Genomic DNA, 18,305 nt, shown 5'->3' on the forward strand with positions numbered 1-18,305 from the left:
GCAGAGCTTTTTTGTTGTGTTGTCTCTATCTGTTTCTCTCTTGTTGTTTGTGGGAGAAAGGAGAAGGCTGGAGACCAGACGACAGAAAATTGATCCGGTCACAGATGGAGACGTGTGAGTCGAGTCTGAGTGGTTCAGGCCTCCGAGTGTCACGTTTTCTCTCGGCCCTCCTGAAGTGTGGCGTTCCAAACAAAACATTTGCACCCGAGAGTCTTCCCTGTTTTCTTTCTTCTCTCTCGACACACACTCGTTATTAAAGTCTCAAACACTAGTTCGTGACACAGAATATAGACGCCCCTTATCTGGAGAACGTTGTGCAAAAAGCCTGTATCAAAAAGAGGAAGTGCTACCTTCTTCTCTGCCACATCCTTCTCATTTGTGCTTATCTTCCCTTTCGACCCTGTGACATGTTATTTTCTTTCAAAGCGACGGTTTGAAATTCAGACCAGATAAAGTACAGCCCTCCACTTCTTATATCGCTGTTTTGACAGTCTGTGGAAAACATCAGTTAGGAACTCAATCCAGCTGAAGTCACCCGATTCTGTCGAGTCGCTCTCAAGAGTACCGAAGGTAAGCTTATTCAAAAAGACTTCTCGTTTATGACCCTGTTTGAAAGTTACTGTCAACCACAGGAAAAGGAAGCCCCACACACATAAAACACACAGGAAAAAGTAAAGTTTCTCACTGGTAGCTTCTCTCTCCTCCAGATCCAGGAAACAACAGTTTGACACGCTCCAGGTCACGTCTGTTTTGTTACTTTATGTGTTTGCTGTGCTTTGTCTCAGACCAAAAATGTTCAGAGGAAGAGGTGCAGCCCTGCAAATCCGTGGGGGGATCTACAGTACTTGATCTGTTGAGCGTACCACTAAAAAAAAGAGGAGAGGAAGTGAGGAAACTAAACATCTTCCTTTTTCAGTTTGACAAGTTTTTGACCGGTTCAGTTGTGTTTTTATAAACTTTTTAAAGGTACTCGATACGAAATTCAGATACCTACTTCCTCCACATGTCGGCAGCTAACGGTGCTAACAGCACTAACAGAGCTAACCGTGTTAACCTGCAACACGATCTCATCCCACTTCGTCACATACTGACGCTTTGTCAGACCCCTCGGCGTCACTTTTCGGTCGCTGTAAACAACGTGCTTAATGTCTGTGTCTTAATCTAAAGGCCTTAAAACTACTATGTTTGTACAGTGAAAATAACGACCCGGCTCGCCTATGTAAACAAAGCACAGAGAAGTTCTGATTACAACACACAGAGGGAGAGCGACTTCATACTCTGCTCAGGTAGACATTAGTCCTCTATATCTTTACATTACAATAGTAAGTTTGCTGCTATATTAATGCTCTGACACCCATATATAGAACCTAACACCCTCAGTCATAAGAAAACACTTTCAAAACCCAACTCTAGAAATCCACTGAGCACAAGATCTTTTTTTTTTTTCTTTGGACCCGAGAAGCAGAGATTTGGACGTACAACAAGATTTTCATGCAACAGTGAGCTGTCAGCATCTTCTACTTCTTCTGGTCAGCAAGTAACTCTCCTGCAGCAGCTGGAAGTGGAGCAAATATGGTCCAGAACACTGTTGAGAGAGAGAGAGAGAGAGAGAGATTTTCTGCCAAACATGTTGATGGAGAAAGTGTTTCTTCGTTCTTCTGTGGTTTTTATATTAAAGCTCTTCTTCTCTGCAGGTTTTGCTGCCAATATCTCACCTTGAGGAGAAGCGATGGAGGAGGCTGCCATCTTTGAGTATCACAAAGAGGAAGACACTGTGGACATCGAGTATTTTCAAGGTATTTAGACCGCTGAAGTCTCAAATCAACTCCTTTAAAAGCACCATAGCAGTTTTATTTACCACATATCCAATATTTAAACACCTTCTTTCCCCAATTCTGTGCAACCATCTGTTTCCATTAATTTCCATTTGATATGAAAATCTATCAGCAGACTTCAGTTGTGTATAATCACTCATAATGAACATCAGGTCTGCATCATTAATTTTTTGCCAAAGTTTTCTCAAACATTATCATCATCATGAGTTAATGTAGTGCAGATGTTTCAGTGTTATTATGAACGTTTATGCAAACAGTTGCCTATTTACACATCCAGCACACGGAGCATCGTTCATTTAGAGTCGTGTTTCTGGCCACATGGTGAATATAATAAGTCCAATATTCACCCTCTTTTGAGCCATAGTTTGGTCTCCATCATCTCCTGAGGGGAAATAACCGTCTCTTTAGCTGCTAAATGTTTTACTATGTTAACCAGCTAGTCGCGAACGTCGTCTGTCTGTTGAGAAAGGATAAAAATAGTAAAGTTGTTGGCCATTAAAGAAAAACAATGAGCTGAAAGACGCTAAAATCCTCTGTACTGCTATAGGTAAAGGTGCTCTTTACGATATCCAGAGTGTTAATATAGCAGCAAACCACTATTTGCTATGTAAAGATATAGAGGAGTAATGTCTACCTGAGCAGAGAATGAAGTCACTCTGTGAGTAATCTGAGCTTCTCCGTGCTTTGTTGTCATAGCCGGGCCGACCACGCATGGTTTTAGTGCATGTTTGTGCATATGAGCGCACCCACTGGCTAACTCGTGCACTCGTACAGCAGTTACAGCTGATAACGCTTCTAGACTGACGGCGCCGTTGCGGAAGCGTAGCACCCACCTTTCGGTTCCTATCTCGCATTTAGCACCTTAAATATAAAAACATTTTGTTGTGATGCATTATCACGCCACAATACTGTAAGATTGATAAAAAAAATTGTAATGCAGACTAAATGTTCGGAGTGATTTATTACACAGCTCATGCAAGTTTCAGGACTCTGCTAATTAATTTAATTTCAGAAATGAAACCACTGGCTGCCTGGAACTGCAGGAAAAATACATCAAAAAATTGTCAACAAAAATGTAAATGTGTGTGTATTGTAGTTAAGGAGCAAACACAGGTCTTTAAATAATATTCAAAGTGCTAGAAATGAGCTGTCAATCACAGAATTACAGCATTTAAAAGGCTGTAAAATAAGAAAAATTGCTATCTGAGCAACGCAGTTTGTTTATATATTCACACAGGAGAGAAGCAGAAGATTATTCAGCCAACCTCTTTAAAAGACCCCAAACTTGAAAAGCTAAAGGAGGTAAGAGATTAATTCCTGCTATCTATCCACACATAGAGCTTTGTCTGGATCTCTGTCTTCTATTAAACATTTACTGTAACATCAAAGCTCATCCTGGACGACACGGGGAGTGGTGTCCTGAGTGGGCCAGAGATGAATGCTACACAGGAAATACATTACAGAGCCTGCATGTATATGTGTGCAGTGAAGAGCATGAATAATATCTGACGCAGGCAGAGGAGTGGAAGGATCGGTGAAATTTTAATGAACAGTAATTATCAGAGGTGATGGGAGACGGATCAGAGAGTCACGGCGAGGAGTCGTCTGCAGATTCTGCTGGGTCTGACTTAAAAACAAGGTTTTGATTGGAAAAGATGGCAGCAATGCAAGCGGCAGGGAATGCATAAATAACTCAATAAAGCCTGACATGTCTCATATGTAGAGCTGAGAGGACAAACAAGGAGTTATTTGGGGGTGAATATTTTGTATTTGTCATCATTTCCATCTACTTCAGTATCATATCTTTGAAAATCGATGAAGAAAATAAAAAAAAATAAAAAGATTTCATGCTGTTTTTTTTCATTCAGACACTGGAAATAGAGAAATGTATGCAAGGAGAAGAAAGTGTTTGGTGCATCTGACTGTGATGTATTGTGTTTGGGTAGGCACTGGTTTATTGGATCAATAGCACTTTGAAAGTGGAGCACATAGTGGTTCAGACTCTGGAGGAGGATCTGTACGATGGACTGGTGCTTCATCACCTGCTGTGTGAGTATTTTTATGTTTGTTGTGCTATCATTTATCATTTCCCTACTTCCACTTAATTATTATCTAAATTCGAAGTTTCCCCTTGTAGTTCACCTAAAAGCTTGTCATTCATAATATCCAAAACTAGGGATGCACCGATACCGATACCAGTATCGGCTATCGGGTCCGATACTGTGCTTATGTACTCGTACTCGCAAAACGGCTCTGATACAACTTCACCGATACCACTTTACAGCAGCGCGATGTTAACCTCTCGTCACCATCTTTCGGGTCCTATCACACGCGCTCATGCTCCACCTCTCCAACGGTGCGGGCGAGACGGGCCGGCGATGCGCCCGACCCCTGGGGGCACGACGCGGTTGTGACGCACTGAGGACAGTCCGCCCCGGTCGACAGTCGCACCGGGAGCAGAAGGCCACGTCCCTCCCGGTTGGGGAGAGAGGGCACGGCGAGCACTTTGTCCCGAGCCTTTCCAAGCCGAACTAGAGCCGGTCGCGGCGTACCGCCTCGTATGCGGGACTCCCCAGCCTGCCTTGTGTCGCTCAAACCCTCCAGCTGGCTGTTAACGAGGGTCTTTTGGCACAGAGAAGTACTCGTATCAGGACTCGGTATCGGCGAGTACCCAAATGTAAGTACTTGTACTCGGTCTGAAAAAAATGGTATCGGTGCATCCCTATCTAAAACACAGTCATTGCCAGTAAAACTATAATAATGATGATTCCCTGATTTCCACAGCCAGGTTGGCCGGTGTGGACGTGCCGGTGGAGGAGATGGCGCTGACAAGCCCGGCTCAGATCCGCAAGCTGGGAGTGATCCTGGAGGAGCTGGACAAGAGACTGGGCCTACAGGACAGCAGTCAGATCAAGTGGAACGTCAAACGTGAGTCATGCAGCTGACTCGGCTTCAACAACAAATAAGTATTATAACTTAATGTTTTCAGTAGTAATTAAATTCCAGTTGGTCGCTCATTTATTTATAAGATTCAGAACCTTTTGGCCTTTCTCTGCTGCCGTACTGGGAGGTGGTGAGTTATCTCATATCAGAGCAAGTTGTTTTTTTGTGTGCGTGTTTTGTTCTGTGTGTTCGCCTGTCAGTCATCCACAACAAAGACCTTCTGGCCACTATTCATCTGCTGGTTGCCATGGTGAGATCTTTCCAGCCTGATCTGGATTTGCCACCGAATGTGAAGGTTGAAGTTGTAGTTATGGAAGTGAGTTCAGCTTTTCCACTTTTTTTTTGTCTCCAAATTGTGTCCAAAGGTCCAAAGTGTGTGCTCAGTTTTTGGTGAATTTCCCTGCAGGTAAGCAGAAGTGGAATAAAGTCAGATGTACAGACGGAGGTCCTGACGGAGGAGAGGTGAGCAGATTTCTGTCCTGTGTCATTCTGTGGATGTGAGAAAAAAAACACCTCATATATATATATATTTTTTTCTTTTTCCAACAGGGATGCCAGCTCAGACTCCCTCAGCAAGACCGAAAGTGAGTAAAGAGCTGTCGGAGGTTGAGCCGATTTGACATTTTGAATGTCATTGAAGCAGCATTACAGCAGGCGATGACTTTAACACACTTTTCTGGCTGCCCGGTCACCCAGGGGAAGATCCCATCGAGCAACTGCTGAAGCTTGAGGCTCACAAGGTCAACACGGTGAAGAAGGTATAACAAGGAGAGGGAGAGAAGTGCTGAGTTAACTCCTTCATCTCCACTGACAGTGAAAGAGCAAAATGTTGTGGTGTTAAGACAGGAAATAAATAAGTACAATTTGTTTTTGGCCTTAACTTGTAAACCGACATATACTGTAAACATGATGAATGATGCCTGAAATAATCAAATAGGAAAGGAATGCTTCTCTATTTTGTAGTATTTGCGAATGGATCAAAGTATGCAAAGCAATAATATTGCTTTTTTTTACCAACAGTCCAAAACCCAAAGATATTCAGCTTATTAGTGACTTCAACGATTAATTGATTATCAACATAATTGCCAATTATTTTTCTGTCAATCAACAATCGATTAAAGGTACAGTGTGTAGGATTTAGTGACATCTAGTGGTGTGGTTGACAAATTAACCTACAATTAGTGCATAACTTAAGTTGTTTTGCAGTTTGAAAAGTTGATATTGATATTGTAGTGTTATACAATAGCATCAATGGCCAATTTAAGTTAATGATGATAACATTAGGCTATATGAATACATTTAGAATTATTAATTATATAATTTGAATTACAGAGTCAAACAGGATAATGTCAACATAATTATAAAGTGTAATTTATATAGGATTTTTAAACTCAAAATTGCTTCAAAGTAATGAAATATGCAATCCATCAGTGAAAAAATTAGTGATGAGACGAGTTCTCCTAAATCGTACAAACCACTTAAGAACAAATCTGTTCGTACGAGTGGTTCTAGCATGAGGCCCAATGCCTTTGAGAAAACATATGATTGCGTATAATCCATTGTAACAAACTCAAGCGTTTGCCAGGCTTTGATGAAGAATGATACCCTAATATGTCAGCTAATAAGACCAACTCTAACTCTTTTTTTCCATTTTCAGGCCATCTTACATTTTGTCAACCAGAATATGTCGACCGTGGGTCTGCAGGTGGCTGATATGGACAAACAGGTAAAATGCTGAACACTGTTTTTGAGCACTTACAAGCTTTCCATTGATGTTTTTATCCTGAGATTATATCACCTTCCTTGGACGGACTTCAACGTCTGCGGTGTATTTTCTGTCCAGTTTGCTGACGGCGTGATTCTGCTGCTGCTGATCGGACAGCTGGAAGGCTTCTTCGTCCCGCTCTGTGACTTCAACCTGACCCCTGTCAGTCAATCTGAGATGGTACGGTATAGATCCAGTATGGATTCCTGACACATTAGTAAGAGGAGTTCATCCTCAGAGTGGTCATAGAGAGACACACACACAATACCTAACTTTATTTGTAACATATTTATTCATTCAAAAATCAACTGGTTAAAAGACAAATTATCATTTTCAATTAGCATTTTTGAGTGATATTTTTTGAAAGTGTAGATATACACCGACTGCATTATTCTAATTCAAAAGTACAATCATAATACATTTTTTTTATTATTTCTAATTTCAGCTAATCTAATTTCCCACAGAGGATAATGAGCTACAGTACAGAAACCTGATGCCTATTACAATATAAGATATGATCAAATTAATATTTTACAATTCCCCATAATAAAAGTAGATGCATAATTACTTCTGTGTCACTTCTAATGATATCTTTGATCTCACTTTACTTGAAGCAATAGGACGAGTCTATGAAAAAGTTATGACTGTATAAGAGACACTGTGACGCTCCGTATTAGACTTCTTTTATAGCTTAAAAACTAAACAAGCTTCTGGTTATAAAGACATTATATATTATCAGCTTGATCCATAAAACTTTATGGTCGATTATGTCTCAGTTTCATAATGTGCTTAACATCTGTACGATGACTTATAATGCCCCAATTCACTTTTTAGCTTTTTTTTAAAAACCATTTTATAGCCAATATATTACATTTGACTATCACAAAATCATCATAAATGTGCAAAATTAAATTTATTGATTCTAATCCTGTAATATAATATACATTATTCTGAAATGAACAATTCTGCGTTATAAGTACTTTTTTATTTTTGGTACTTTAAGCCAGCGGTTCCCAACCTTTTTCCTTAAGAGACCCCTTTTCTATCATTGAGTAAACTGACGACCCCTGACAGCAATTAATGAAATGCTGAAATATAGACCAACAGTATATATGTATATACACTGTATATACAGTGCATATACAGTGTATATATATATATATATATATATATATATATATATATATATATATATATATATAAAACACTGTTTTCCACCCTGTGTTTCACAGGGGGTCGCAAGGCCTTCTGGCTCTTCCTTGAAAAGGAAAATAAAATATAAATAAATAATAAAAAAAAATTATTTATTTATTTATTCGTTTATTGATATTTATTTATTTATTCATTCATTCATTCATTTATATATTTATATATATATATGTATATATACATATATATATACTGTATATATAATTTATTTATTTATTTTGTAAGTTGTCCTAAACCAAGTTTCCACCAAGAATTTCCTGGTAATTTTAGTCCTGGACTACTTTTCAAGGAAGATCAAGAAGGACCTTGCGACCGCCTGTGAAACACAGGTTGGGAACCAGTGGTTCAGTGTTTTAAGCTAATACTTTTGTACTTCTACTGAAGTAAACATTTGAATGCAGGACTTTTACCTGTAACAAAGTATTTCTACACTGTGATGTTGATACTTTTACATAAGTAAAAGATCTGAATTCTTCTTCCACCACTTAATAGGTAGTTGGTTATACTTAAAATAGTACCTACAAATACTGTAACTATAGCAACTATAATCTCTCAGCACTCATATGGAACTGTTATGAAAAGTTTTACCAAAAGTATGTACAAATATATTGGTGGGTAAATAGCACAACAGAATTTTCTATGTTTTTATGTTCTTTATTTTTATTGTCCGGATTTTGTGTTTGACATTTTCATCTCTTTGACCTCTAGCTTCACAACGTGACCTTGGCCTTGGACCTCCTTAATGACATCGGCCTTCAAGTGTCCAGTGTTGATCCACAAGGTGAGGAAATAACACACACTGCTCACATGATATACACACTTGTTGGCAACAAATTTTACTCAAATTAAAATACCAGGAGCACAGAGGATGAAAACAAAAAAAACAAAAAACAGATGTGCCTGTGAGTGAAATGATTGCAACAGAAAAACAGCAGAGCTCCAAGACCGCAATGTCAAACTAATTTAGATGATATCAGCTATCAAGAGCATTTATCTATGTGACGGGGAAACGCCAAAATCGTTTTGTATATCAGGCGAGGGCGGGGCGGGGGGGATCGCCCCGGTAGTTTGAGTTAATCTCCGCTGCTCTGAGGCGTGTGTGTGTGTTTGACAGTGTTTTGGAGGGAAAGCTGGAATTGCTTGCGGAATATGAATGAGTGCGACTCGTGTCTCGATGAGTATCACTGCGGATGATTGGCTCAGTCCGAGGTCATCATCATTCATTTAGCGAGGAGAGCGGCGAGGGAGACGGTCTCAAGGGGACGATGTCACTCTGGTGCCCGGTGATAGACACAGGGATTTAACCTCCACGCTATGGCTACATCTACTGTGTGTCTGGAGGAAGATATGTTATCTGTATTCATGAACGCTGCTACTGTATACCATCCAGTTATCAGACACATCCCAGAAATATTCTGATTGTATCTGTAAAAAGTCCTCATTAAATCTTCTGTTTGTCAGTTTCAACTTGAAACTGCCAGCTATCAGATTTCCCACCGTAACATCACACTCACTCATGATTTGTGGCGTAAATTTATGAGTGTGAGCATTCAACCAAATAATCATACAACAGTGAAAGCATCACATTATGGAAATGTTATGGAAATTCTGCTTTATTCTTGGTTTAATAAGCACAGCTTAGGTTCATGGTATACTGACTATATTTGGTGAAACCAGCGAGCAACTTTGGGGTCTGAAAAGTGAAGTTGTCAAATGTACTAATAGCTGAATCCAGAGTTATTTCCCTTCCTCCGTTCATTTGCATGAGACCCAGACCGAGTTAAAGGAAACGCTAAAGCACCTGCTCTTTGGGCCCAATGACAGCGGAAGATTGCGGGAAGATCCGTGTTATTTTATACTTTTTAAGCTTTTTTTGCTTCATGCGCCACTGAGCAACTTTCATAGGAATGAACGGGGCCCCGCCTCCGACGCTGTCTCCAGTTCTCTTTATACATATATATATTACATATATATATAATATATATACATCAGATTTACAGTTATAGTTAGCATTTCTTAAGTTATGATAAGATAGGAGCTCTGAGATAGGACACAGCTGTGAGTTTAGGGATTGCTTCTGTAATAGGAAGATAGGATTTTTTTTCTATCTTTGAAACATAAACTAGGACAATCAGTTATGATATTTTTCTGTAACGAGGCCCCTGAACCTCAACATCATCCATCACCTTTTGGATGAACTGTAATACCGACCTCACTAATGCTCTTGTGGCTGAATGGAAGCTAAAATCCCTGCAGCCAGATTAAAGAAATCCTGAATAGAAGACGAGTTATAGACGGCTGTTATCGTGGCATATTAAGGCTGATGGTTCTGGAATGAGGTTGAGATCAACAATCACAGATGGGTGTAATGTTTGCGTGTCCACTTTTGGCCGTGAGGAGTAAATCAATCAGAAAAGAGAAAAGTGAAATAGAGCGACTGACTCAGTGAGTTACCGGCTTATCTAAGTGTGTGGGGCGATCAATAGCGAATGGATCTACTTTACTCCCCTGCAGATCCATTATTGACAAGATGCTCTATATTCTCTCTGAGCTTGAATCACAATCTCCACAGTATTACCTGCCGGCCTGTGCAACTGTGAAAGCAAACCCACAACAACACGATAACTGTTAATGTAAGGACCAGCACAATTAATCTAAGCCAGGAGCAAGTGGTTAATTCAATTCATTTTTAGTGTCTTTTTAATTACCGGCATAATTGCTGTGATGGAATGAGGAATCCCAGCGCTGAGGGGTCTAAAACGAGAGCGCGCTGCGTGCATTAATTAGGTTAGCCGGTGGTGGAGTCGATCTTAATTCACATTCATTCAGTTAGTGCATCTCACAACAGAGTGCAGTTTTGTTGGGATCTCGTCTCACCGAGGACGTATTGATTAAATGTCCATCTAATGTCGTTTTTTCTGATCTATGACCTGTTAGGATGGATAGTGAGAATAGTTATTAGCTTATGTTGCTAACGTTGGTAAAAGCATCCTCTGGTGGTTCTCACTGACTTCAGTGGTTTAATAGATGCTGAAAGTGCATTATATAAATACACACTAAATGTCTCCTGTGTGGCTTGTGTGACAGATATTGTCTCTCAGGACGACACTGCCACCTTGAAGGTCCTGTACGCCCTGTTCAAGAAGCACAAAGGGAAATGAGAGAGGAAGAGGTACTCCTCCACCACCAGGACTACAGACGGAGCTGAAGAAAAGTTGGAGTGTTTGGCCAGCTAGTGGTTTCTTCTGTCTCTAAACTGTTAAACAAATTCTGTGCATTATGTAAAAGGGTGAGGTTGACTGTTCTTGGAAATTTTGCTGATGCTCTCTTTAAAGCTAATTTAAAATAAGTACAAGAAGCTAAAGTAGCTTTAACAAGTCATGTGTAAACAACAATATCAGTGTCTAAGGGGCCCGGTCAGACCAGCATTTACCGGCATCAGAATTTTGGAGCAAAATCAATTAATTTCAATCAAATTGTCGCGGTTAGTGCATGTGTTCATGGGGTCAAAGTTAATCCACACGGTTATTTCTCATAGAGCTTAATATGATGGTTAGGTTGCAATCTGCCGTAGTGTTTATAGTTGTTCCCAGGCGGCAACCTTCGGGTCTAAGAAGTGAAGTCAATGCTGAAGTGCCTTAAACTTGCATTCTTTCTAACAGCCAGCAGGGGGCGACTCCTCTGGTTGCTAAAAGAAGTCTGGTTGTATAGAAGTCTATGAGAAAATGAGCCTACTTCTCTCTTGATTTATTACCTCAGTAAACATTGTAAACATGAGTTTATGGTCTCAATCGCTAGTTTCAAGTCTTCTTCAATACAGCATGATATTCATTTAGTAAATGATGGTCTCATTTAGAGGCAGATAGACCATAAAGCAGGGGATGCTTTAGGGCGGGGCTACCTTGTGATTGACAGGTCGATACCACGGCGTTGTCCGGTCTGGGAGTTGTCCGTGTTTTCGTCTTACAACTTTAACTCTTTCACAGTGTGTTTTCACTTCATGAAAGTTAATTAAAACATTTTGGTCACCTAAAAATGTTTTAATTTAATGACAGCGTTCAGTTGTACTTAGCTCCACCCTCTCGTGTCACTTCTGGTTGCAAAAAAAAAACAAGTTGGCGACGGCCAAAATGCCGAACTCGAGGCTACAAAGCCGTAGTCCACAAACCAATGGGTGACGTCACGGTGACTACGTCCACTTCTTATATACAGTCTACGGTTGTTCTTGAAGGCAGAGTATACTGGCCCCTTAAACTGTTTCAGCATAGGTACATACCACTTCTTTATTACATGTTTTCTGTTTGTTTCACATTCAGTCAAAATATAACGTGGTGTGGATGTTAGTGTAGCCCAGTGATATTTCCTTTTTCTTCTATCTTTTGCTGTCTTTCCTTCCTCCACTGCTGGAACATGTCACTTTTCTTTCTTGCTATAGAAAACCATTGTCCTTAACTGCCACTTCTCAATAAACAATGTGAATCTATTCGTCTGCTTTCTGCATGTGTTCCTGCTGACAGTCTGTGACCTCCTCTTTTTTTCTAGTCTGTGAATGCTATTGTCATTTCTGTAATTTCTTTTTTTTTTTGCCATTGAATTGTTCACAACTCAATGTCACACACGTGTAAAGAGGCTGCAGCAGGCAGCGATGGAGGGAGGCTCAGAGAATGAGAGGCAGACAATAGATGTGATTCCATCAAAGCATATTTTGCAAATTATGTGTTGAATTAAAAAAAAAAGTGGAGTAGGACTGGAAAAATCCATTTAATTATCCCTCTGTGTTGCAAAGACGTGTCGTTTCTTTGTTTAAAAGCAATTTATGCAAACCATTAGTGACTTGTTAAATAATAATATCCCTCCACTGCCACTCTGGTTTTGGTTTTGTATTAGCAAATTGCAGCGTGAATTTCTTTGTTTTTGTCTTGAGGTTAAAGGAACACTAAACAGTAACAACAGCCACTTTCACACATCTTATTCAGTTCACCCAGTTTTCATGCCAGATGTGTTTGTTGACATTCAGGAAGCCAATTTATTCGTTTCCACCAAGGTGATGGAAAATACTCTAAATTCACATTTTATTTCCCCTGACATTTCAAAAGGTTTTGCATAAAATTGGCTTGGCAGTTAGATGGATAGACATAGCTACTGTATAGAGAAAAAGACAGACACAGAGACAATGAGATGTGTTGTTCTGGTTCATCATGTAAATTGGCCATTTCAGTGGGCAGTTAAAGTATTATGAAATCAAAATGGCTTCTCGTCTGTTTTGTAATTTGCAGCCCTTGAACTCCTCATCCCGAGTGATCGTAAACTAGATTTTGTTTGTTGAAAATCAAATTGCACATTACTTTATGAAAGGCAAAACCCATTGTAGTACTCGACCAAACCGTGAATGAACACAGCTGCAATAAAGTGCCGTCTTTTTTATGCATTTTAAGGCCTCTCAAATACAAATTACTCATTCCACAGTCAAGTATTACGTATTCCATCCAATCATATACGTTTGCTTGACGTCTTTAACATTAGGTGGTCCATGTAAACATTTGGCACTAAATCTTTCTGTCTTCTTTTATGTAACTCCCTTCACCTCATCTCATATTCACATTAAGCTGTATGCATGTGGGCTACCTCTGGGTCTGAGAAGTGAAGCCAACGCTGAAGTGTCTTAAACCTGCGTTCTTTCTAACAGCCAGCAGGGGGCGACTCCTCTGGTTGCTAAAAGAAGTCTGATAGTATAGAAGTCTCTGAGAAAATGAGCCTACTTCTCTCTTGATTTATTACCTCAGTAAACATTGTAAACATGAGTTTATGGTCTCAATCTCTAGTTTCAAGTCTTCTTCAATACAGCATGATGTGCATTTAGTAAATTATGGTCCCATTTAGAGGCAGATAGACCTTCAAGTTCTTCAAAACGACAATCCACAAACTAATGGGTGATGTCACGGTGACTACGTCCACTTCTTATGTACAGTCTATGTTTGTATGTGAATGTTTATTGAAATGAATGTTCATATTCATCCATGTTGTGTATTTCAGGGTCAGTCGGAGGGGTTTTGAGCTCAGGGACAGTCTCTATCAAGCTTGCTTTTATATGTTTAAAAGCGTAAAATGTGTATTATCGTTGCTATGAATGGTTAAAACCTTGGTGCAAAAAGGGAAGTGAATGGGCTGTTTGTGCCTCTAGAGCCCTCTAATAGAGTCTGTAAATGACATGGATTGAACTATATTCATGGAAATATACAAAAACTTAACATATGATTTATCTGTTTATGTAGCAGGTAATTGTCTTGTTTGACACATACTTGTTAGCATCATCCATTATCTGCTTTCCTGATAACATAAATGTCTTTTTTTTAAATTCCTGTGTGTGCATTTAAGCTTGCTACCCTGAATCAATTGAGGCACGGATGTGAAAATGTTCAGAATATTGAGTGAAACAAGCTGGATAAATCACAATTTGTGCAGCTTGTATATACGTGCAAACATTTGTGTGGCTTTTACTTGCATTTGCGATGATCTTTAAGACACACAACAACGTGGGTGAAAGTCGAGGGAGATTAATGTCTTTTTAGCCACTGTATACATATCAGCAAAAAGGTCACAGCTTAGCCTGTCTTCAGTTTCTAATCCATCAGAACAAACCAGGATACATTTCAGGATAAACGTTTGAGGGATTAAACCTGTTCTGCTCCAACGACAACACCTTCTTCTTCCTTCATTAGGACACCACATCACCACTGACTCCTCAACACTGTAAGACAGTTACTGTACAGAAATAAATAACTTATATTGCCTATTAAAGCAAGAGGCTGATAATCATTTAATATATTTTGAGGCTGCTGTGAGTATGTTTTATCGTCTGGGGTGACCACACCGGAGGATCACTCATAAACTGACAGGCTGTTTTGAAGAATACAAACGATGTCCCTCTGCAAACCCACTGGAGTCCATCCAAAATGTTCACAGAAAAACATGAGTAATGTCATCCCTAACCTGTCACACCGAACAGATGCATCTCTCTGTGGATGAAAAGGGAAAGCAGAAGATTCAAGAGATGTGTTCGGGGATGTCAAATTTATTTGTATAGCACATTTTGTACACCGGTACATTACTCAACATAAAAATGATGAGAGACACAAAATAGATTGATAGATGAAGACAGCAGAAAGGTTACAAGTCTGTATGCAAGATGATCAACAGAATAGTGGTGGTACAGCTCACAATTCATTGACAACGTGCAACGTGTGATGAGGGGTCCAGAGTAGACACTGCTTAGCTTTAAAGCAGCTGTAATCAGGCTGTTCTCATACACCGTTCATAGCTATACCTACCTAAAGTAATGCACTGTAATTCGTACATAACACACAAAATTAATTTGTATGTAATCCACGTAATCGTGAACTATAATTATAAAGAGTGACAAACGCTACGTAGGGAGGAGGTCGGGGTGGATGGGTGGGTAAAAAAATACCGGACTTTCGCCCAAGAAACCGGTGTTTGTACCTCGTTGTTTTATTTGTCACATAACTTCCGTACTTAAGTGACGCCACTTCCGATCTTTTCCTAAACCTAACCCAAGTTGTTTCCTGTGAAGACGGAAGTTTATTTTGAAAAGACTATATGCATGTAACGAGCAGAAATTGACACGTGTTGCTGGACATTCGTAGGAAACTGCACAAAAAACGAATAACTTTTCGTAAGATATCATACGAATTGTTGCATGAGAATATGTTGCTGTGATCAATATTTCTATATATCGATGGTGAACTCCAAAGTTTGATTCATGAGCTTCATTTCCAGCCACAGCAGACAGCTGTGAGAAAGCTCAGATAAACCCACTGTATGCTATCGGCAGGCATAGTTAGCAAGTAGCTGGTCAATTTAGTGTAGCATTTAGCAGCTAAAGAGCTAATATTTCCCTCGGCAGTGGCCAGAAATAACACTCCACATAATTGCTGATGTTTCTTCGTAGGCCTATCTGCTGGTTGTGTAAACAGGCAACACGTTGCCATCAACTTCATAAGGTTATAATATGTCAGTGTTGTGTCACCAGCTTGTTTCTGCTGCCCTCAAGTGGCAAAAAACAAACCGATTTTGCAGGTTAAAGGGTCATCAGGCAAAGGGGCTGGGGGGACAACTGTATTAAGAGTTAAAAAACGAAATAAAAGTACGATGGAAGAAATGAATCAAGTTAAAATTATTGTGACTAAACTGTATTTGATTTGATCCAGCCTGAGCTAAAGTGAAAGAATCCTGTATGTTGAACTGTCTTTGTTTCCAGAATGAAAACAGTGACGGGCTGGAGAGGCTCATCAGGGGTTAGTGACTGATAAAAGGTCAAAGGTCACCTTCTCCATTGTGACCTTTAGAGGCAGACAACCCACCCAGTTACAGGACTGTTCAGAGCTCTAGTGGAACAACATCAGACTATTTCACAGCTTCTCTGCTCCTACAATGTGTAGTGTTAAAGAATAACCAGCATTCTGTGTGTGCTGCTACACTAAATAATCATTATGGGGGTTATAATTATGTTTCAAATGCACTCATTGTAGAGCAGGAGGCAGGAGAGGAGGTGTGTATGAAAACCACAGGAGGGAAATCAGCATTCAGCCATTTCAATAAATCTATGATAAAACATCTCTTGTGGTTTTTATATGTGTATTTACAAATAAATGATGTTCTTGCTGCAAAGAAATTTGACAATTTATGATCAGGTTTTATGTATTTTATTAAATTTTACGAGATATTGTATCAGAAGTCAATCTCTGAAAGTAAACAAAGCCCCTAATTTCCACTGAAGATCCTGAGTCTCGTCATTTACACCATTTTATACAGAATCTCTGTAAAAAAAATTCACCACCGGTTTAAAAATGAGTTCATTGGTGACATTTGAATTCCGCCAAAAAAATAAACACACAGCCTGTTATTTTCTCCCAAGAGTGAGCTTGTTATTTTGCTGAAAATAAATTATACTGAATATCCACACTTCCTCTTTGTTGCTGTGACCCAGGAGGATATAACGAAGAGTGATATAAACTAAGTTCTGTGTACCCTTGTTTTATTTTTTTTTATATGCTATAAACTACTGATCCTCCTGGGGGGAAACTTGTCCTCTGCATTTGACCCATCCTCAGAATTTATAGTGAGCAGAGAGTCACAAAGATAAAAATCCAAACGGAAAAGAACAAGAAGTAATGATTAAGATAAAGCTATATTTGTTCTAATTTTATTCCTTTAACCTTTTGAAATAATAACACAATCAGTTTTTACAGGTTTGGCCTCGTTTCAAACCCTCACATCCTGTGTTGGAGTCTTAAGGTAATGGCAACCGTCTTATTAAACTGTAAGTAGGACAGCCATATACAGTAATAGAGACTCAGTGTTCAATATTAAATAAATACGGTGACAGACATTATATAATAAATGATCATATGAGAGTTTGTTTTTATTTTAATGGCATTTTACAAATTTCATAAAGCCATTTTTCCATCATAAAGTCTGTTTCCCAATCAAGTCAAACAGGCCAGAGCCAATTATGCTTTTGTCTTTTATTGTGAAGCAATTTGTGATGTCTGACCTACAAAAGTGCATTACACTTTACATCAACTGGCTCTGCCCTCTTTGTCTCGATCGACAAAAAAAGACTTTGTGATGAACTTATGAAAGAAAATGGTAATAAAAACAGACAGAAAGGGGGCATTGTGAAATTAATGACATTCAGTAAAAAGTCTTTTATTTTGAAGAGAAGCCGGATGAGTCTTAAAAGCTTCATGATTTGCTTGTCATGGAAAAAGCTCAAAGAAGCGGTAGAAATTGTCCCTTCTGCGAATCACATCCTGAAACTTGCTCTCATTTAAATGTAAATTTATATGTGAATTGTGGAAAGATGTCAATAATTTTATTCTCAGATTTTGCACTGTACTATAGAAATATTATATTTGGTTGCTATGATTACAGTGACAAAGAGAGTAATGCATTTTTTCTTATTAATTTAATTTTAATTCTTGCGAAGTTCCACATTCACAAGCGTAAATTTACCAAAAAAAAGACTAATTTCTTTGTATTTATGAATAAAAAATGGATCTATATCTGTCAAAGATTTCTTCCTCACAAAACAAAAAAGCAATGAAAACAATGAATGTATGCAATATCTTTAAAGTTTTTAAGTGAAATTATTTTCATACTCTCGCGTGGTCTTTTTTTTATTTTATTTTTTTTATTTTATGTTGGTTTTGTTTCATTTCTGTTGTCCTTTTATGTTTGGCACAGCTCTTTGTTTATGTTTTTGCTTCTTCTGTATGTAAATGTTTTTAATGTTTTCTGCTGTTACTATGGATACTGTCATTTTGAAATAATAATAATAAAACAAAAAAAAAAGTGTCTAGAAGGGAGTCAGCAAACTGAGGAAAATCTCGCGAGATTGTTAAAGTTAGGCACTGATCTCGAATTAGACAAGCCGGTCGTCTGGCAGCAAGTCTCGCGAGAGTTTCTGCGCAGATTTCAGCTCAGATCTGGCGGGTTCGCTTGTAAACTCCACCTCGGGGAGCGGCTCTTTA

At 39.0% G+C, this 18,305-nt stretch overlaps 1 protein-coding gene across 3 annotated transcripts; it reads left to right on the forward strand.

Moving 5' to 3' along the window:
- The first annotated feature begins 400 nt into the window (after positions 1-400).
- parvg (parvin, gamma) lies at positions 401-12,235 on the forward strand. Of its 3 annotated transcripts, XM_074634009.1 has the most exons (14): positions 441-570; positions 786-886; positions 1,695-1,796; positions 3,073-3,137; positions 3,782-3,884; positions 4,620-4,763; positions 4,979-5,094; positions 5,185-5,240; positions 5,328-5,362; positions 5,475-5,536; positions 6,436-6,504; positions 6,622-6,723; positions 8,461-8,533; positions 10,840-12,235. In XM_074634009.1, exons 3-14 carry the CDS (start codon positions 1,730-1,732, stop codon positions 10,911-10,913), a joined length of 966 nt encoding a protein of 321 aa, XP_074490110.1. In that variant the 5' UTR covers positions 441-570; positions 786-886; positions 1,695-1,729; the 3' UTR covers positions 10,914-12,235. The 3 variants fall into 3 exon arrangements, with proteins under 3 accessions (XP_074490109.1, XP_074490110.1, XP_074490111.1); XM_074634008.1 differs by lacking the exon at positions 786-886 and having other exon boundaries at positions 401-570; XM_074634010.1 differs by lacking the exons at positions 441-570; positions 786-886 and adding an exon at positions 705-738.
- The last annotated feature ends 6,070 nt before the right edge of the window (positions 12,236-18,305 follow it).

The sequence above is a fragment of the Sebastes fasciatus genome, chromosome 4 (genome assembly GCF_043250625.1).
Source record: "Sebastes fasciatus isolate fSebFas1 chromosome 4, fSebFas1.pri, whole genome shotgun sequence".
Taxonomy (NCBI): domain Eukaryota; kingdom Metazoa; phylum Chordata; class Actinopteri; order Perciformes; family Sebastidae; genus Sebastes; species Sebastes fasciatus.

What these genes read in the sequence shown, in the direction of transcription:
- parvg (XM_074634008.1), top strand. Translation starts at nt 1,730, where the DNA reads ATGGAGGAGGCTGCCATCTTTGAGTATCACAAAGAGGAAGACACTGTG. An exon ending in AGGTCAACACGGTGAAGAAG is followed by an intron (nt 5,537 to 6,435) that starts GTATAACAAGGA and finishes TTCCATTTTCAG; the next exon opens with GCCATCTTACATTTTGTCAA. An exon ending in GTCCAGTGTTGATCCACAAG is followed by an intron (nt 8,534 to 10,839) that starts GTGAGGAAATAA and finishes CTTGTGTGACAG; the next exon opens with ATATTGTCTCTCAGGACGAC.